We start from the raw sequence: 21630 nt of genomic DNA, 5'->3' as shown, positions 1-21630 counted from the left end.
ATTAGTTAAAAGACCAATAAGAAAGACCGTTCCAAACCTCACTGCCAATAACAGCTAGTTTTCAGTTCCCCCCTTCCCACTAGGACCACTCCCAGACAGTCCGAGCAACATTTTTGCTTGAGAAATTTATCTTCGCCAAGAAGCTATTATTGTTTTTTCTTTTTGACCATTTTAATTAAAAACAATACTTGAAAACAGACACTTACAGTGCCTTGCGAAAGTATTCGGCCCCCTTGAACTTTTGCCACATTTCAGGCTTCAAACATAAAGATATAAAACTGTATTTTTTTGTGAAGAATCAACAACAAGTGGGACACAATGATGAAGTGGAACGACATTTATTGGATATTTCAAACTTTTTTTAACAAATCAAAAACTGAAAAATTGGGCGTGCAAAATTATTCAGCCCCTTTACTTTCAGTGCAGCAAACTCTCTCCAGAAGTTCAGTGAGGCTCTCTGAATGATCCAATGTTGACCTAAATGACTAATGATGATAAATACAATCCACCTGTGTGTAATCAAGTCTCCGTATAAATGCACCTGCACTGTGATAGTCTCAGAGGTCCGTTAAAAGCGCAGAGAGCATCATGAAGAACAAGGAACACACCAGGCAGGTCCGAGATACTGTTGTGAAGAAGTTTAAAGCCGGATTTGGATACGAAAAGATTTCCCAAGCTTTAAACATCCCAAGGAGCACTGTGCAAGCGATAATATTGAAATGGAAGGAGTATCAGACCACTGCAAATCTACCAAGACCTGGCCGTCCCTCTAAACATTCAGCTCATACAAGGAGAAGACTGATCAGAGATGCAGCCAAGAGGCCCATGATCATTCTGGATGAACTGCAGAGATCTACAGCTGAGGTGGGAGACTCTGTCCATAGGACAACAATCAGTCGTATATTGCACAAATCTGGCCTTTATGGAAGAGTGGCAAGAAGAAAGCCATTTCTTAAAGATATCCATAAAAAGTGTCGTTTAAAGTTTGCCACAAGCCACCTGGGAGACACACCAAATGTGGAAGAAGGTGCTCTGGTCAGATGAAACCAAAATTGAACTTTTTGGCAACAATGCAAAACGTTATGTTTGGCGTAAAAGCAACACAGCTGAACACACCATCCCCACTGTCAAACATAGTGGTGGCAGCATCATGGTTTGGGCCTGCTTTTCTTCAGCAGGGACAGGGAAGATGGTTAAAATTGATAGGAAGATGGATGGAGCCAAATACAGGACCATTCTGGAAGAAAACCTGATGGAGTCTGCAAAAGACCTGAGACTGGGACGGAGATTTGTCTTCCAACAAGACAATGATCCAAAACATAAAGCAAAATCTACAATGGAATGGTTCAAAAATAAACATATCCAGGTGTTAGAATGGCCAAGTCAAAGTCCAGACCTGAATCCAATCGAGAATCTGTGGAAAGAACTGAAAACTGCTGTTCACAAATGCTCTCCATCCAACCTCACTGAGCTCGAGCTGTTTTGCAAGGAGGAATGGGAAAAAATGTCAGTCTCTCGATGTGCAAAACTGATAGACATACCCCAAGCGACTTACAGCTGTAATCGCAGCAAAAGGTGGCGCTACAAAGTATTAACTTAAGGGGGCTGAATAATTTTGCACGCCCAATTTTTCAGTTTTTGATTGTGTCCCACTTGTTGTTGATTCTTCACAAAAAAATACAGTTTTATATCTTTATGCTTTGAAGCCTGAAATGTGGCAAAAGGTCGCAAAGTTCAAGGGGCCGAATACTTTCGCAAGGCACTGTAATTGTTACCCGAGAAATAAATAAAAATGGCTGCAGATCATAATCCATCTGGTATTTGGTCTTATGTTTGTTAGAATTTGCCGTGAATAGACATCTCTACAGATGATTAATGACTCCAGTAATGAATGGAAAATGTGTGTTAAAAGGATAGCATTGCCATGCTCTTCTATAACCCCTTATATTTAGGTTGTGTATAAGACATCAACACTCCAAACTGCAGCCTCGCGCATCTGGCAGCAGGACTCACAGTGTCCACCAGCAGTTTCTTGCTGGCCTCTCCGATGCTCCTCAGGGCCATGTCCACATCCTTCTGGCCAGGCAGGCAGTTGACACAGTTATTCAGAGAGTGGGACACTGCCCTGGCCACCTGAAACACAGCACAGATAAGCCTGTCAGTGTGCTGATATTACAGATTCTAACAATTTCCCACAGTACTTTGGGCTATGAAAGGAAAAACAACAGCTATGAAAAGGAAAAACATCTCAAATGCAAATCAGTCTGCAAGCGGAGAACGACAATCCATGTCACTAATTTATGCTACTGTCACAGACATATGCCAACCAATATGTTGGTTGGCATATTATTATCTCCCAAAGGGCCCTGCTGCAAATAAGCAGTTTTCCGGCAGCTAGCATTCCTGTGAGAGGATCGCTAAGCAGGAGACAGAGGAAAGAAAATGGCAACACTTAAAGCAGATAATTGTTATGGAGAGTAGCAGTGTTTACAAATCGGTTATCAGCCAGACAGCAGAGGAGAGGAAAGAGCCTGACAGAAAACACTGTGCTTGGAACACGAACCCAGTTGTCTAGCAGTAAGATGTCAATACAGTCAGTCAGCAAGTTCCTCACCTGTGCTAGCCTTTGCTGACTCTCTGCGTCGCCTGGGGAGACCAGGGCCTGGTGGGCCTCATGGATGAGCATGGCAGATCCCTCCATGACGTACTGGGCAGAATCCAACATGGCCGCCGCAGATTGGGGTTCCTTGGTGCTGGCCGCCACACCTCTGGCTGCCTGGGCCAATGTCCTCAAGGCCTGGGCCGTCTCCCTGGCAGCTACGCCTGCACACAACAGACAGACAGATAAGGAAGGAAGTGGAAGTGTTGGAGTTGGAATAACAAAGCTAGTCCAGGAAATAATGATGGAAAACCTGGTGTCAACGTCCCACTGTGTCTCATTAGTGTTCTTTAAGATGGAGCTAAACAACCTACTCTGCCTCTGGCTAGCTACATCATGATTTATTCACTAGCCAAACTCCAAGCTGAATCCTACCTCATTTCAATCTCATTATCACTTCACTAAATATGTCCTTACACAAAAATATGTACATACACACATTCAGGGGTGCAGCTTTAGTGCTCAGAATGAATAGAAAGAGTTGTTGGTAATGTGTAACTGAACAGTAGGAACAGCACGGTGAGCCCAACCTAAAGCGCCCCTGTTGTTAAAACAAATGAGTTAGATAGGAGAACGAGGCACCATGTGGGATTGAGGCTTTACTTATTACACACAAAGCAGAGATGCGGGAATGCAGCAAATCGCATCAAATTGCATTATCCAGCCGACTGGAGCCCATTGCTGATGGAATGTTAAATCTAGTGAAAATAAGATGAATGAGAGAGAGAGAGAGAGAGAGGGAGAGAGTAGGAGGGCAGGAGAAGCCATTGTTAGAACACACTATTCAAAAATGTGTCTTTATCAATTCTCCTGAGAGACTAAATGGAGCTAGAATGGAGGCTAAAGAAAATGCCCGGCTTTGCAGCAGAACCCAATCAGGTTTATTCCTCCCTCATAGGCAATAGTGATAACATCAAGAAATCAAGAAATTAATTAGACTTGTACATCTATTGGTGGAGGGAAAGTGAATGCCTGTCAGGGTTTCTGCTGTCTACTTTATTCTCTTTCACCCCACTTGGTAGAGCTTTACTGGGACCCTTGAGCTAATCGTCACATAGTATTAGATGATATTAGGAACAGTTAGCACTGTCTAACCAAAATCCCAGAAACGAATGAGTCTACCTTGAGTTTAGGTAAACATTGCTCTTGTACTGCTCAATCATTTGCAGTGCACTTTCTCTCTGTTTGAACTCCTACCTGTGTAGTGCTCATTGCCCTGGGCAGCACAGGTCAGCAGCTGAGCCATGGAGGAGCCAACAGCCTTGGAGGTACTACCCAGGTCCTGGGCACACTTCTCTAGCTGTAGGGACGACACATGAGCACAATGTCACGCCTTCTCACACATCTGCAGATTTGCTTTGCATGATTGGCGCAAATCACTGTATTCCAAATGCTCTAATATGGATTTAGTTATGCTAATGTACTGACCGATTCCCCAGGAAGTGGTTTGAGCTGCCCATCGTGTGCAGCCATCCTGGCATCTTGAAGCTCACTCCTCAGAGTTTGGACAGCATTGAGGGCATAGTCTATCTCCAGTGGGCCACAGGCTTCATGGGCCTGCAGAAGCACACAGACATAAACCTTTCTCACACAGTCCAGAGGATGTCTGAGCTGTATGAAAACATGACCTTCAGTAGCTGTGGATAGGGGGTTAAAGGACTTACCTTTTGGGTGGCTGTCCGCAACTCAGCTAGGCAGGTGGCCAGGTTCTTGGCACATTGGCCAAGTTGCATCGCTGCAGCCTGGTCTGTCACTGTGGGGACGGTTGACTTTGCAGACGTCACCATCTTACTGCCAGGCTGTAGGAAGCTCTGGCTGGCCATGATGAGCGCTAGCTGGGAACTGAGCTCCTCTGGTTGGGCCTGGTTACTCCTCATCCCCTGGATCAGCTGAGGGATGTGGTCTGCCACTGCCTACAAGTACACATTACATTTGCTTAAACCAATGTAATGAAATCGTCAATATAAATGCTGCCAATATAGCAACCGGCTAGTGATAGTATTGGTTCAATACTGTACAAATGTAGGATCTTAATTTGATCATTCTTTAGTTGCTGAGAATTTTTCTGCAACGCATGAAATGCAGAAGAGCTTCGAGATTTACATACATTAATTGAAAACCCATACTAACACACAATTATATTAACAGTATTGCAATTTTCATGTAGCCTAATAGCTAATAGCCTAACCACCGATCAAGCCACATTATGGACTAAAGGTTCAAATTCTGTTGCTTCAGGATTATTTTGCTATGACAATATAAGTAAAATTAAGATCCTACATCTGTAGGCATTTCATCATAGTGATCCAAGAGTGATCTTGTTTGCTGTGGGTCAATATTACTGTACCTTGCAGCTGTGTACTAGTTGTTGATGAGAGGCAGTGTTCTTATTGGACGCAGCAGCGTTCTGGGCAGCTGCGATGGTCTGAGTAGCAGCAGCCGCAGCCTGCTTAGCAGCAATCTGTTCCAGAAACAGAGAGATATATTGACAGAGGTTTATTGTGGGTAAATGTCTTACATCAGATAAATAGATGAGGATAGTGTACTACTTGTATACAGTATCAGATTGAGCTCCTCAGAAAGATCAAACTAAATAGGGGCGGTCACAAACTAAGCTAAAGAGTTATTTCAGAATTTCCCAGTGGACATTGCCACCTGACAAAAGAATCCAAGTCATTGAACCTTTCATACTACTGTATTTTTGGTCAAGTACCACATTGTCTCAAGATGCAATGTTGACAATTCATAAAATACATAAGCACTGTACAATACATGTTTTCTACTTCCATTAATCCACACAGAGGTGACTTCCTTTGAAGTGTAAACAAAATGGAAAGTGGCAAGAGGAAAGACATTCCAAGTTTTGTGGGCGGAAGGATGGAGGATGAAACAAGAACCTGAACAACAATGCTATCTTTGTCCTGGGGAAAACAAACAGACAGCACAACGTAAAACGCAAGAGGAGAGGATGGAGATGAGTGGTGGAGACAGAGAGAGAGAGCGAGAAAGAGAGAGAGAGCATTCCTTTCTTGCTGGTGAAACATACACACTACATTTATTATGCTCCCAAGAGCATCAGTAGGAGAGATGTCAGCCATATGAATGGGCAGGTGGAGGTGTACTCTCAGTTAATCTAAACCCATTACATTCTAAATAGTTTTTATTATCTCTGTATCCTGTTTGGGGTGTAACTCATAACTATTACAGGCTACAGAGACAGAGAGAGATGTGCATCTATGATAACAAACTGATTACAGCCTTGGGTTAGTGAGCAGTGGAAGCTCCAAATGACTGAAGTGAGGGTCTTGTCATTAGGGACTGAAATACTAATGGCTAAACCCAAATCTTTACACTACGATTAACTCATTCACACAACTAATGGACTTCACATCTTCTGTTGCAGGATAATAAATAATGTAGAGAATATGCTAAATATGCCTCATTTGTGCAAATTAATTCAAAAATTATCTGAGCCTTTTGCTATGCACTTCCCAAGGCTTGGGGGGAGATCCATCCATCTTCACATAGATCTAGGTAGTTCTATCTGACACGGTCTCCTCTTTAATGGTGTGTCATGGTATTGGATGGACTTCTGTGGTTTGTGAGGAAGGACAAATGCTGATTGCTACGAAACTACAGCAGGCGAGGGTCTCAATGGTAGCACAACGGTTACAATGTGCTGTCATTGTCCCTCCACCCACCTCCAGCCTGTTGACCAGCTTCTTTTTGATGGCGTTTTGAGCTGCAGCGTTCGTGGCAACGCGTAACCCCTCTGCAGCCTCTCTCAGCCTCTGCTGCTGGTCCTCATTTTCTGGGTACGCTGCAGCCCCCTGTTCACAGACATGCACACACAGACATACACACAAGCACGCAGGCAGACATGAGAGAGGGTTTGATATTCCCATTGCCACTGCAGAACTACGATTGTATTTAGTGGTGTTTAGTTGCTTGCATGCAAAAACACCACTAAATACAATCGTAGTTCTGCAGTGGCAAAGGGAATATAAAAACCTCTCTCATAGTCTCAGTGGCACTCTACACATTTCCCCAACACTGTGACTGTATATTAAATGCAGAGGCATTAGGCTCTGTCTGTTTTCTGACAGTTTCCAAGGAAACCGTCAGAGCAAGATTCCCATTTCTTCTTTGTAACGGCAGTGGATTCGTGATGAATGTGTCACACGTTTCACTTGCCTGGCGTTTTCACATTGATAATATCCTGCTCATTTATACTTGTCTACAGCGCCATGGGCTTATTAAGAACCATTGGTGCTGCCCTTTCATTATTTCAGCTCTAAAGAGACGCAACGGCTCAGACTACAGCAGGAACATCTAATTTCCAACAAATGATATCAGTAGAGTTCCAGTTTTAGTTGCAGACATGACACTAATGATAATACACTAATATGACATATCATAAACTAAATGGCATACACTAATCCTTCCTAGGATTATAATAAGTACAGTGTAGTGGTCGTCCGTCTTAGTACCTTAGCAGCTTCTACCATCCTGGCCGTGGCATCAGCCAGGAGTTTAGCTGCTGCTAGCAGCTTCTTAGAGTTGTCCACGTCAACCTCAGCCTCAGCGTCTGACCTCATGGCATTGACAAGGTCCGACGTGGCCTGAGCCAGCACCCTGGCCTGACGCACCATCTCCCCTACACACGGTCACAGAGAAAGAGAGCGATCAGAGAGAAAAGAGAGAGACATCAATACTGTGCTATCACCACAGAAACATGGCCTAGATTATTCTCTGAATGCTGATCCCTCATTGGGCCTCACACAATACACTACACGGCTTCCTTTTCACTTTCTGGTATCGTACTCACAGTAGTTTCCCTTTGGCATTCTCCACTCTGGTTATAAAAATATATATTTCTTTATTCCTTCACAAAAATGCACAGAAAAGAACTAGAAAGCTGCTATAGTGCTGTTTAGAAGCTACCATATTTCCCCAGTCAGCCTATAAAACCCTTGCCTACAGCTAGAAATAACTAGAGAGAAGACTATAAAACACATGACATCTAGGCTACGTTACATCCCGCAGTATTTACAGACAAAATGGTCAGTGAAATGGGACTTTTTAGAATACTTGGCTGAATTACTGCAGTTTCTTTTTACAATCATTTCTGAAAGTTAGCATGTTAAAGGGATACTTCGGGACTTTGGCAATGATGCCCTTTATCTACTTCCCCAGCAGATACCCATAGACTTCCAGTCATTGCGCTAACGCTAGGTAGCACTGGCTTACGAAACGACCTCTAACTTCCATCATAATGGACACAGAAACATACAAATGATATGCACAAGTTCATCTGACTGGTGAAGTAGATAAAGGGCCTCATTGCTAAAATCTCAAAGTATCCCTTTAGCCCTCCAAAAATGTTCAGGTCATATGTTTTCTTTTAAGTTTCAAAGCCCCATTGAACAGTGATTGAGACCAGATTTGAAGCTCTGTAGTGGTTTTCAATGACATGTTTTCTACAACCCCTTGAGGATTGGCTGGGGTTAGGAATTCTTTAGACTCATCGGCGAACCATAACAAATACTTCAGGCTTTGAAAATATTTCAACAGCAGAGTTTTGAAGGTCAGTTAATATAAACCATAACCTGACAACATCTTTGGTCCCACTCAGTCAAAATACAGGGGAACAACCTCAGTGAAAGTCTTGAGAAAAAAAGACAAGAAACACAGGCTAGATACTGGTACCTACTTCAGTGATAATTCTTACTTACTAAGTCCTTGGATAATAGCTAGCTAAAGTTTTTAAACTCAAACTGCTTGAAGCCAGAACTGACCAGGAATGTGAAAATACTTGCAAGATTAATCAAAAGAGCGAAAAGTTCTCTCACCATAACCACCAAAATTGTTATCAACCACTTCCCTTCCCTCCGCACTACACCAGTCTCTCCCCTTATCAACCCTACCCGCCCCTCCCCTCCTCTCCCAGAGCTCACCTGCGTCACCCATGGAGGTGAAGATGCTCTCAGTGACGGTCATGATGGTGTCTGTGGCCTGGTCGTAACGTCCGATGGGCTCACCACAGCTGGCATAGTGGCGTACGTGCTGCAGCAGGTCACTGAGTGCCTGGCTCACTGTGTTGGCCGCGGCACCCACCTGCTTCAGCAGCTCACCTTCGTCTGTGGCCGCCAGACAGGCCTCGACACAGTTCTCCACCGAGCGATCCACCAGCTTCCCTGCCTCAACCAGCTGCTCCTGGCACACCGGGGAACTGATGGTGGGGCTCACCACCTGGACAAACAAAGTCCACAGTCAATCTCTAGTGGCCACTCTCAAAACACAACAAATTTAAAGATGCTAGGCCTAGGGCTGTGGTCAACAACCTTTTTTGAGTCAAGATCCATTTCTGAGTCAAAATGCAAACCAAGATACAGTAGGGCAAAAAAGTATTTAGTCAGCCACCAATTGTGCAAGTTATCCTACTTAAAAAGTTGAGAGACGCCTACACTTCAACTATGACAGACAAAATGAGAAAAAAAATCCAGAAAACCACATTGTAGGATTTTAAAATAATTAATTTGATGGTGGAAAATAAGTATTTGGTCAATAACAAAAGTTTCTCAATACTTTGTTATATACCCTTTGTTGGCAATGACAGAGGTCAAACGTTTTCTGTAAGTCTTCACAAGGTTTTCACACACTGTTGCTGGTATTTTGGCCCATTCCTCTATGCAGATCTCCTCTAGAGCAGTGATGTTTTGGGGCTGTTGCTGGGCAACACGGACTTTCAAATCCCTCCAAAGATTTTCTATGGGGTTGAGATCTGGAGACTGGCTAGGCCACTCCAGGACCTTGAAATGCTTCTTATGAAGCCACTCCTTCATTGCCCGGGCGGTGTGTTTGGGATTATTGTCATGCTGAAAGACCCAGCCTCGTTTCATCTTCAATGCCCTTGCTGATGGAAGGAGGTTTTCACTCAAAATCTCACGATACATGGCCCCATTCATTCTTTCCTTTACACGGATCAGTCGTCCTGGTTCCTTTGTAGAAAAACAGCCCCAAAGCATGATGTTTCCACCCCCATGCTTCACAGTAGGCATGGTGTTCTTTGGATGCAACTCAGCATTCTTTGTCCTCCAAACACGACGAGTTGAGTTTTTACCAAAAAGTTATATTTTGGTTTCATCTGACAATATGACATTCTCCCAATCTTCTTCTAGATCATCCAAATCCTCTCTAGCAAACTTCAGACGGGCCTGGACATGTACTGGCTTAAGCAGGAGGACACGTCTGCCACTGCAGGATTTGAGTCCCTGGCGGCGTAGTGTGTTACTGATGGTAGGCTTCGTTACTTTGGTCCCAGCTCTCTGCAGGTCATTCACTAGGTCCCCCCGTGTGGTTCCGGGATTTTTGCTCACCGTTCTTGTGATCATTTTGACCCCACGGGGTGAGATCTTGCGTGGAGCCCCAGATCGAGGGAGATTATCAGTGGTCTTGTATGTCTTCCATTTCCTAATAATTGCTCCCACAGTTGATTTCTTCAAACCAAGCTGCTTACCTATTGCAGAGTCAGTCTTCCCAGCCTGGTGCAAGTCTACAATTTTGTTTCTGGTGTCTTTTGACAGGTATTTGGTCTTGGCCATAGTGGAGTTTGGAGTGTGACTGTTTGAGGTTGTGGACAGGTCTTTTATACTGATAACAAGTTCAAAAAGGTGCCATTAATACAGGTAACGAGTGGAGGTCAGAGGAGCCTCTTAAAGACGAAGTTACAGGTCTGTGAGAGCCAGAAATCTTGCTTGTTTGTAGGTGACTAAATACTTATTTTCCACCATAATTTGCAAATAAATTCATAAAAAATCCTACAATGTGATTTTCTGGATTTTTTACCTAATTTTGTCTGTCATAGTTGAAGTGTACCTATGATGAAAATTACAGGCCTCATCTTTTTAAGTGGGAGAACTTGCACAATTGGTGGCTGACTAAATACTTTTTTGCCCCACTGTATATCACTCAGATAATAAAATAAAATAAAAAGCCTATGCAACATTAACCTATTAAAAACAGTTCTTTAGCAATGAGGTTTGTGCAGTATGCTATACGCTCAATACATTATCACTATTACATATTGGCTATGGTTGAATTGCCCTGCCATTGCATTGCTGTTCTTCATAGACCATTTAAAAATGATATTTCAAAACGTATTTGATCACACCAATAATAGATCAGTTGTTGTATTAATTGTGAGGCACAGCTGAGTGAGCATACATTTAAATGAGTTGCTTTTTTATTTTTACTTAACTGGGCTTGTTCCTGCAATGCATCTGATGGTGACTCTCAGCAGAGGGAGAGAGTAGCAGAGGGTCCGCCTCTCAACATCACTCTGCTCTCCCTCCCTCAGCTGAAACTGATATTACTCAATTTAAAAAAAGAAAGACCCAAGCTGCTAATAAAGCTGCTAATAAAACTTAAACATTAACTAATTGAAACAGCAGCGTTTCTCTCTAGCCATGGTTGAAAAAGTTTAGAAATGTCGCTGTCAACTTTTCTGTGAGCTTGAGGAAGCTTGGCCAGTGGTAGACATATAGATGCACTTGATATGCTCTCAGGGCCCACGAGGAAGGCAAAATTCATTAACTTCAGACACATGAAATGGTTCAAAATGAGAACACTTCGCCTACCCGGTAGCTGAATTTGGTGCACCTACCACCAACAGCGCGAGACGAAATAGGAATGCAAGGCTTTATCGTGGGTTTCTTAAAGAAATGTTTGGTGTTTGGTGAGCAATTAGGAATGCTTTGACCACTGGCCTCGGGACACATCAAATGAAATGTATTTGTCATATACACATGGTTAGCAGATGTTAATGCGAGTGTAGCGAAATGCTTGTGTGTACAAGACTGATAATCCTATTCTTGACATAACTAATTTAGAAAAGGGTATAGTCTGTGCCGGAAATCAAGAAATAGAACAAACAGCCATTTCAGTTCAGTAAGCCAGCTCTTCCTATCACCATTCCTTGTCCTGAGCTGTCCTCCATGGCTACAGGAGACAGGGAACAGGGGTGTGGGCGTCAGTTGGAGCAGTACCTTGGTGCAGGCCACCAACTGTGAAGTGGACAGGGCACACCGAGTAGCAGCTGCAATCACTCGGTTCTGTAGCACCGTGTCCTCTGCCACCTGGGCCACGTTCTTGGCCTTGAGAACCATCATGGCAGCTGCGTTGGCCACTGCTTTGGCCAGGCTCATCAGAATGTCCTGAAAGACATTCATCACCGTCACTCACTGAGCCACAGCAGAGCTAAGAAAACGTGACTGGACGGACTGAATAAGGACATTTCCATTATGTGGTCTCAACTCTGGTAGCTATATAGCTGCATAGTCAGTGTGCAGAAACAGTAGAAATACAGGCATTCTCTAGTGAGGGATTTGCTGTCCACTCAATTACAATAGCTAAAGAAAACAAAGCCTGATACCGTTACATAAGTGTGTGTGCAGCTTTAAACAGGAACTGGGAACATGCGTGTTTTCCTGTTTGGCAGCGGAGCTATAGAAACAGAGTAAAGTGCAGTCCAACCTGAAACCTCTCGTCAGTCTCGCCCTCCCCCATGTGACGCAGCAGGTCCCCGCTGGCCTGGCCTATACTTCCTGCTGCAGTCAGCACCGTCTGTCTGGGCTGAATGGGAGAGGATGACATCACCACGTTCACAACACTGACCCCACCGCGGCACCACAGACCAATCACAGCACTTGGCTGCTCTCAGACACAGTTCACATCACAAATCAAAACAGCTCCCAGTGATAATATCTACAGGACACATAATTATTGTGTCCTTCAACTGTTTTAGAAAACATACTATAGAAACAGACTAGTGGATTTGTTAAAAAGGCAGTACACATCAATATATGAGAATAGAACAGATGTGATGGGTTGAACAGTGCTGCGTTGTGTCTGTACCTCTCCAGCCGCTGGCTCCACAGACCTGAGCAGGTCAGAGACAGCCCCTGTCAGGGTCCTGGCAGCTCCCATCAGGTTCTGCCCGCTGCCCACCTGGTCCTCCACCAGCGCTGCCAGCAGCTTCACCCCCCTAGACATCTCTGTCAGGTTGGAGGAGATGGTGGTGATAGCACAACCCACCGCTGTGTAGTCGGTGTCTGTGGGGTCACCTAGGGAAGAGAGAAAGTCCTTGTTAACCCTTTCCAGTGCCTTCTGCTCTACCTCTGACACAGTCTCTTCTCTCTCAGCCCAAACCACAATCAGCAACCTGGGTGGTGTTATAATACACACATCCGTGTCACTATCATAATGAAAACACATTGGATATGGTACAGCGGAGATAAGTACAGAGAAAGAGAGAAGTGATAGTTATTTGTGGAGAGGTAAAAGGTTCTACTGGATGATAACAGGGAGCCTCAGTGCCATCCAACAGATGGCTGGGAAAGATGAAAACTTATCGAACGGCTGGCAGGGAGCAGTGTGGAGCAGCATGGCACAGCTCCAGCCAGGAGGCAGGGAGAGGCTGCCAGCCAGTTCAGATTCAAGACAACACGCTAACTATTTATTCCATCAATGGAAAAATGTATTATGGCAAATGGTAAATGCTCCATTATGTAAAGGGAACTCAGAGCCCCTCCTCTCTGGGCGTTCCACATTGGCTAGGAAAATGTGTGTATTGATTCTATCCCTATGGGTTTTGCCCTTGAAGATGAGCGCCTATTCTTTTTTCACTCTCAAGCTAGAGGACTAGAGGCCTTTTGTCAGAAAAGGATTCCAGTGCAAAAATAACAGACAACTCAAAATGTCACTAGGTAACCTCTTGCACTCACCTGCTGTAAGATTGACCACAGACGCCGTTCCGGCGGTTATGGCATCTACTTGAGAGTGGATTTCATGTTTGGACTCATCCACTTTGTTCTGAACCCAAACTCTGGATGCCTTTCAGGAGAGGGAGAAAGATGGGTATTGGCTTTCATCACAGTAGGAGATTTTCAATCAAGATAAACTTTACTATCAGTGATTAAAGGACCAGGGCTTCTTCACAACTCTTACAGCTTTTGAAGCACCAGTCTCGAGCTTTAAAGTACATCTTCCATATTTACAGTCAATTTCCACCACCTAATTACACGTGGAACATGGGAGTTCAAATGGACTTTAAAAAAAAACTGAGTATCTCTACACTTAACAAATCAATACAGAGGGAAAACGCCAAAATTGCATCTTTTAAAAAATAAATACATTCAATGGGATTAATAATTTAATATATTTTCCAAAAACACACTAAAATAACAAATTAATCTTCACTGACCAGAATGCATGGACCAAAAGATTCTGAGTATTGGAAAAGTTTTGAATGGTAAGATTTAGTGTCTGTTCTGTATAAAGGGGGATTAGTCTAGTAAATGGGAGGTGGGAACTCACCATGTCCTGGCCCAGTGGTGGCAGGTTATCTACCTCCCCCAGATCAGCCTGGGCCTGCTGCACCGCCTGCATACTGGTGTTAATGGTCCCCATCAGGGCCTGCTGGGCCAAGTTCTGACAATACATACAGTTGAAGTCTGAAATGTACATACACCTTAACCAAATACATTTAAACTCCGTTTTTCACAATTCCTGACATTTAATCCTAGTAAATATTCCCTGTTTTAGGTCAGTTAGGGTCACCACTATTTTAAGAATGTGAAATGTCAGAATAATAGTGGAGAGAAAGATTTATTTAAGCTTTAATTTATTTCATCACATTCCCAGCGGGTCAGAAGTTTACATACACTCAATTAGTATTTGGTAGTATTCACTTTAAATTGTTTAACTTGGGTCAAACGTTTTGGGTAGCCTTCCACAAGCTTCCTACAATAAGTTGGGTGAAATTTGGCCCCTTCCTCCTGACAGAGCTGATGTAACTGAGTCAGGTTTGTAGGCCTCCTTACACGCACACACTTTTTCAGTTCTGCCCACAAATGTTCTATAGGATTGAGGTCAGGGCTTTGTGATGGCCACTCCAATACCTTGACTTTGTTGTCCTTAAGCCATTTTTCCACAACTTTGGAAGTATGCTTGGTGTCATTGTCCATTTGGAAGACTCATTTGTGACCAAGCTTTAACTTCCTGACTGATGTCTTGATGTTGCTTCAATATATCCACATAATTTTCCTGCCTCATGATACCATCTATTTTGTGAAGTGCACCAGTACCTCCTGCAGCAAAGCACCCCCACAACATGATGCTGCCACCCCCGTGCTTCATGGTTGGGATGGTGTTCTTCGGCTTGCAAGTCTCCCCCTTTTTCCTCTAAATATAACAATGGTCATTTTGGCCAAACAGTTATATTTTTGTTTCATCGGACCAGAGGACATTTCTCCAAAAAGTATGATCTTTGTCCCCATGTGCAGTTGCAAACCGTAGTCTGGCTTTTCTATGGCGGTTTTGGAGCAGAGGCTTCTTCCTTGCTGAGCGGCCTTTCAGATTATGTCGATATAGGACTCATTTTATTGTGGATATAGATACTTTTGTACCCGTTTCCTCCAGCATCTTCACAAGGTCCTTTGCTGTTGTTCTGGGATTCATTTGCACTTTTCGCACCAAAGTATGTTCATCTCTAGGAGACAGAACGCGTCTCCTTCCTGTGTGGTATGATGGCTGCGTGGTCCCATGGTGTTTATACTTTTGTACTAATGTTTGTACAGATGAATGTGGTACCTTCAGGCATTTGGAAATTGCTCCCAAGGATGAACCAGACTTGTGGAGGTCTACACATTTTTTTCTGAGGTCTTGGCTGATTTCTTTTGATTTTCCCATGATGTCAAGCAAAGAGGCAGTGAGTTTGAAGGTAGGCCTTGAAATACATCCACAGGTACACCTCCAATTGACTCAAATTATGTCAATTAGCCTATCAGAAGCTTCTAAAACCATGACATCATTTTCTGGAATTTTCCAAGCTGTTTAAAGGCACAGTCAACTTAGTGTATGTACACTTCTGACCCTCTGGAATTGTGATACAGGGAATTATAAGTGAAATAATCTGTCTGTAAACAATTGTCGAAAAAACGACTTGTGTCATACACAAAGTAAAAGTCCTAATCTACTTGCCAAAACTATAGTTTTTAACAAGAAATGTGTGGAGTGGTTGAAAAACAAGTTAATGACTTCAATCTAAGCGCATGTAAACTTCCGACTTCAACTGTACAAACAGAAAGTACAGATTTTTATACACAAACAAAGATCATGGTTAGTGATGGTGTAAGCAAGGTTCTCTGCACATCACTGCTCCTACTGTGTGTCATTGGCATGGGTGCCAGGGGCATGCTCACCAGTGGGGGCATGTGTCCTCTGTGCATCTGCCCTGTGGTGATCTGCTGCTGGGCAGAGGGCATGGTGCCCATGTTGAAGGTGTTGTCAGGGCAGCCGATGGACCCAGAGCGGATGATACCTGGCAGTGCTACCGAACCATGCTCCACACGACCCACCCTGTTGAACTGCTGCTGTAGGATGGTGGACCTGGATGAGGGAAGGAGGGATAGAGAGAGAAAGAGAAAAACAGAGAGAGAGAGAGAGAGAGATATGGAAAGAGCGATGGAAAGAGAGAGAGAGAGATTCAGACCTTTACAGGACAACCTCTGACAAGGTTGAAGTCGATGCTCAGTATTTTCTCCCTAACAATGGGACAGTAGTACCAAAACCTTTATAGTGAGTTAGCGACGATAGGCACTGAAAGACATGAAAAGCGCTGTTTTCCTGCCCTTGTAAACAGATGCCACACTCACTATTGGTTAATTACTGCTTATTTTGAGAGGCAGCGATTATGTTCTGTGCTGAGAACAAAAACATGAGTCCATTCGCACCTAAACAGCAGGGAGTGATATGATGCCCAGTGTCTATCACAGCAGGATCCGCTATGAGACAAACAGGTTTCCAATAACAACCGGTGTCTGGATTCGGCGTAACAGGACAAGAGTCCATCTGTATTATGGAGTCTTTAGGAGTCTGGCTGCAGGCCAGGAGGAAAACTAGGCAACCGGGATCAAGAAATATAAAATACAAATACTTCCAAGAACACGATATCTTCCTGATGATTTTTTTTTTTTTTTTTTGCAGAATAATATAACCGTCTTGCTCTGGGGTCTTTTTCTTATGGAGGTTAGGAATAATGAAAAGCTAATATTTCTTATTTAACTAGGCAAGTCAGTTAAGAACAAATTCATATTTTACAATGACGGCCTACCCTGGCCAAACCCTAACCCGGATGACACTGGGCCAATTGTGCGCCGCCCTAAGGGACTCCCAATCACGGCTGGTTGTGATACAGCCCGGGATCGAACCAGGGTCTGTAGTGACACCTCTAGCACTGAGATGCAGTGCCTTAGACCGTTGCGCCACTCGTGAGTACCAGGAGAGTTACTACATTCCTGAAGGAGGGGGACAGAGGGAATTCTAGGATAGTGTTTCAGAGAACACGTTAATCTCACATATACTATACAGTATGTTATAGGTAAATTCAGTTTAACTCCTTTTGTGTTTCTTTTTCTCAGGGGTGTAATGCATGGCAGGCAGAAATGTGATTATATGCCACAATTAAACTAAGGTTTACATTCACATGAGGAATGAGGAACTAGCCTGTAGTATCTGAATATGGCTGGTCAGTATTCACAATGTGAATAGGACTGCACCTTATTAAGACCATGTGCATTATGAACCTTTCTTACTTCTTTGGAGAGACTGACTCCTCCAGCATGGTGGACTCCTCATCTCCCTCCAAGCCAAAACGATCCTTACTCTGCTTCTGTGGAAGGGAATATCAAAAGGTGTCATATTAAAGAAAATAAAGTACTTGGGAAGTGTCATTTCTGGTTTGGTCATCTCTGGTTTGTCTTGACTTACCTTTTTGAGGATGATGTCGATGTATCCCGCAATTAGCTGAGAGATCTGTTCCCCCTCTGTGGTCTGAACAGAATAGTAACTCTCCTGGTACTCCCCAAAGTCCTGCAGCATACAAGCAGTTAGTCAGGAGAGATACTGAAGTTATAGCACAGGTCCACCTGGTGATACCTCTAGGAAATGGAGAAGTGTGTGTATGTCGTATGGAGAGTACAGCAGCTTTCTCAGAGGTCAAGGTTGAACCAGGGCCTTCTACTTTCACATGCCACAGCTCTTTGCCATGCTGTGCTCTAAGTTCAAAGTTTATTTCCATCCACACAAGCACAGAAAGATGTGGGAGTAGTGAGAAAGACGCTTAGAATGGATTAAAGGTATGTTGGCAACACAGACAAATTTGACTCCCTTCCACTACGAATTGCAGTCCTCAAAGAGCCGATTAAATATGAGAAATACACATTTTCAATATCACACACTTCAAAGGCTGCCTATGTGAGACAGAAAAGTAATATATCATTCAAATCAATGTTGGCAAAAGCACCTTTGAGTATGTTGCACTTCTTATTAATCTTTAAATGGGTTATTCAGTTGAGTGAGGTCTGGCTTAATAAAGCGAGACGAAACAAAAAACAGCAATGTTGACAACAAACAAAATACTAAATTGAAAAAGCACTCAAATGAATAAAACATCCAAGTGCTTCACATTCTTCCAGTAAAATCACTTGTATATATACAGTCTAATATCTACAAGAACTGCTTATTAACAAGGAAGCACAATAACACTGTGGATTAGAGGTAGTAACAACAACACATACTATTTAGCAGTTATTTCTGTTGCTATATGGAGATGGGAGGGACAGATGGGAGGGACAGAAGAGAGGTCAAGAAAGTGGAATGTGTTCCTGTGAATGTGGGATTGGAGTAGACGGAGGGCAGTTCATACCAGGGTGAAGCTCTTGGGAGAAGCAGCCCATCTCTTCACCGTGGTTAGGGGCCACTCCTGAACCACGTCTTTAGTCTTCTCTTCTACCCGCATCACCGACTCCTTGGTTATCCCCAATAACCGAGGGACCAGCTTATTCTTGCTTTTCATCTTTTCCTAACAGACAAGACATAAGACAATATTTCCATAGGTGTTAAACACCTACACAGATGACTCACTGGGGGCATCTCTTTATTCAGAGAAATTAAAACCGCAGCAGAGCAGCACTGCGTGCCATAGATAGCACACATGCTCTGTTCTGTTTGTCTGTCCTGAGTCAGGAGCCCTAGTGGAGGAGGAGGGTTGATGGGGAGTGACCTTGCAGAGTTCAGGCTTGTTTAACCGGGGCTCCCTGCTGTTTTGCTGAACAGGCCATCCCCAGTCCCTCCTTCCCCAGGCCTTTGTTGCTAGGGGAGCCTCAGCCTGGCTGTCAGTTCGTCAGGATGGCGCTTCCACCAGCAGCAGCACTCTGCCTGGCTCTAGTGCCCTCCTCCTCTCTACCCACACACCATCCATTATGCCTCACTTCAGAGCATAAGCCGACTGTTGGCTCCACTCCAGCAATGCTGAACACTACGCACAATTAACGGTTAGGGAGACGGGGGAGTTGAAAAATACCTTTTCACGTCTCCAGGCAAATACTTTTATTGTCAGGTTCTAAAAGCATAGCTCCTTGACAGGAACAAGGGAACCGCTTTAGAGCAACTTGTACAGACTCATTGTTATTCATCCAAGGTCAGATAACATTATGTTGATTATCATGGTAGCTATGTTTAGAGAACTATTCCAATTGTTCGTCTTTGCTTACTCAAGAAGTTGTTCACAGTGTATACAACTCAGGAAGTCAGATTTTGAACTCTTAATTGGTTTGACATTTTAGAGAAATTATCTTAAATCTGTAACCTTTTATTTCAGACATAGCAGGTGGGTGAGGTTTTGAAACATCTTCTGGTCTGGGACTGGTCAGCACAGGTGAACTGTCAGAGAGGTTTTATTGGCTGTAGTCCCACCATCACAGACAGGCTGAATTGCTTCAATATCATATTTAGGTGCCTTACAGTTATGAAAAGCTTGTTCTGGAAGCACTGAGCTCGTTTAAGAGTGACACATAACAAATAAAAGGTTGCAATAAACTTCCAAATTGTGCATTACCTACAGTATATCTATGTTTTTGGCTGTGGTTGCTGTGTGAGAGAGTGCTGCTAAAATGAATTATTTATCATGCTCTTAAAACTCCCAACTCCCTCTCCACATCTCTCTCTCTCTCACCCACTCTCTTTCACTCACATACACACAGCTCTCAAGACTAATCTTTACCTTGCAGTCAGCTGTATTTACATTGTAAATCCTTCAGTTGACTTCCTGTTGGAGAACACAATCCTCTCTTCTTATGTCTTACCTTCACCAGGAAGAAGGAGACCCCATATGTCGGAAGGGACCTTGCTAGTTTCGCATACTTCACTTTAGACTCAATCTCCGTCATTTCTCCGCAGGTTTTGTGATCCTGCGGGTCAGAGGGAAATAGGTGCAGCAATATGAACTTTTCAGAGACTTAAAATGTTCAAATGATTTTAATTCACAGCTCTTTTTATTTCCCTTTGATAACATATAAATCCATACGCTTTACAACATACTGAACATACCACAAATATTTTCTTCTCCGACCCTCTCTGCTTGATGTACTCTTTGGGTAGAAACTCCTTCAGGCTATGAGATAAATCACATTTTACAAATGTACACTCATGAGGCATTTCCCTTTCCAAAACATGCTTTCACACTTCAGGTCATTCTTACCTCAGCACCTACATTTTTCAAGTGTTAACATTATTGCATGCACTCAAATGGGTTTCCCAAAGAGAAGGATTGCATCTAAACAGGATGGGAGGATTGAGACAGAGTGTCTAAAAGAATAGTAGTGTTGGAAAGTACAGTAGTAGTAGTGTTGTTAATGATATCTGATAAGAGGACTTACTCTAGGAATCCAGGCTTGTGTTTGTGTTCGACATGGGGTCCAAACTGGATCTGAGCCTGAATTCCAGCAAACTCACAGGCTTTATCAAACGAAACAGGATGGGAGCCGTTCAGTATGTCATCTCTGGCCTAGAGGAGAGAAGGAGACAGAAGAGAGAAAAGAAAGTGTGTACTTTACACTGAGTTCAAGCTCGAGAGTAATGCAGCTTTTTCTGTCTTGAAAGTTGCTTCAGAGAAGAGTGCCTGCTAGGTGAAAAAAATGTAAACCATCAGCAGGGATACAACATAAACACTTTACTTAGATGAATGGACTCAGAGGAGCCAAACAAGATTAGTTTGTAGCAATCCAAGACATTTGCTAACATATGAAATGGAACAGCCTCAACCATTGATCATTACAGTCAGTGGTGACATTAACAGAAACAAAGACGTCAATAAACATGCACAATACTCAGAATATTGCATCAACATTGCAGAGGGATCTACAATGTGTCATTAATAAACTGCTTTGAAAATGAAAGAGCAACTTTCACTGAGTGGTTTTTAATTATTACAATATGAACAAATGATATACAAAACAATAAACAGGACATAGTGCAGGCCTAAATAAAGTCTAAATTAATACTTATTGCCAGGCCTCACTAATGCTTGATAGCAACCATGTAGCAACCTGTCCCCTGTCTGGCCACAACAGGAATGACTATTTCGATACACTTCCATCAAGGCTTCAGTTGGAATATACAGTTCCATTTTGCACCAATAATCTAAGGTATCTGTTATATTTAAATGTCTTGTCCATCAAAGCATTAGCATGTGGCCTGTGTTCCCTCATGGGGCCTGTCAGTTATGTCTTTCTGTGTGTGTGTGTGTGTGTGTGTGTGTGTGTGTGTGTGTGTGTGTGTGTGTGTGTGTTTGTGGGGCGCTCTCACTCACTCGCTCTCAATTCAATTTAAGGGCTTTATTGGCATGGGAAACATATGTTAACATTGCCAAAGCAAGTGACGTAGATCATAAACAAAAGTGAAATAAACAATAAAAATGAACAGTAAACATTACAATCACAAAGGTTCCAAAAGAATAAAGACATCTCAAATGTCATATTATGTCTATATACAGTGTTGTAACGATATGCAAATAGTTAAACAGGTTTGGGTTGTATTTACAATGGTGTTTGTTCTTCACTGGTTGACCTGTT

At 43.2% G+C, this 21630-nt stretch overlaps 1 protein-coding gene across 4 annotated transcripts in view; it reads right to left on the bottom strand.

The window, feature by feature from the left end:
- Positions 1–21630, bottom strand: part of LOC110520933 (talin-2) — a 153824-nt gene that overhangs the window by 39452 nt on the left and 92742 nt on the right. For 2 of the 4 annotated variants that reach the window (XM_036975472.2, XM_090226736.1), the window contains 22 exons: positions 20437–20564; positions 20108–20171; positions 19864–19968; positions 18426–18581; positions 17489–17590; positions 17314–17390; positions 15922–16108; positions 14036–14149; positions 13444–13552; positions 12575–12783; positions 12194–12292; positions 11707–11874; positions 8617–8911; positions 7150–7316; positions 6361–6489; positions 5007–5120; positions 4324–4572; positions 4088–4216; positions 3857–3959; positions 3274–3357; positions 2615–2823; positions 2014–2133 (listed from right to left, as the gene is read on the bottom strand). In XM_036975472.2, the coding sequence (XP_036831367.2) occupies positions 2014–2133; positions 2615–2823; positions 3274–3357; positions 3857–3959; positions 4088–4216; positions 4324–4572; positions 5007–5120; positions 6361–6489; positions 7150–7316; positions 8617–8911; positions 11707–11874; positions 12194–12292; positions 12575–12783; positions 13444–13552; positions 14036–14149; positions 15922–16108; positions 17314–17390; positions 17489–17590; positions 18426–18581; positions 19864–19968; positions 20108–20171; positions 20437–20564 (3117 nt within the window). The remainder of the gene's footprint in view (positions 1–2013; positions 2134–2614; positions 2824–3273; positions 3358–3856; positions 3960–4087; positions 4217–4323; positions 4573–5006; positions 5121–6360; positions 6490–7149; positions 7317–8616; positions 8912–11706; positions 11875–12193; positions 12293–12574; positions 12784–13443; positions 13553–14035; positions 14150–15921; positions 16109–17313; positions 17391–17488; positions 17591–18425; positions 18582–19863; positions 19969–20107; positions 20172–20436; positions 20565–21630) is intronic. The other 2 variants (XM_090226693.1, XM_090226765.1) reach the window with 1 other exon arrangement.

This window comes from Oncorhynchus mykiss, chromosome 1 (genome assembly GCF_057628025.1).
Source record: "Oncorhynchus mykiss isolate SJ-2025 chromosome 1, ASM5762802v1, whole genome shotgun sequence".
NCBI lineage: Eukaryota > Metazoa > Chordata > Actinopteri > Salmoniformes > Salmonidae > Oncorhynchus > Oncorhynchus mykiss.
Note: the sequence above shows the minus strand (reverse complement) of the source record. Positions and strands in the feature narration are given on the sequence as shown.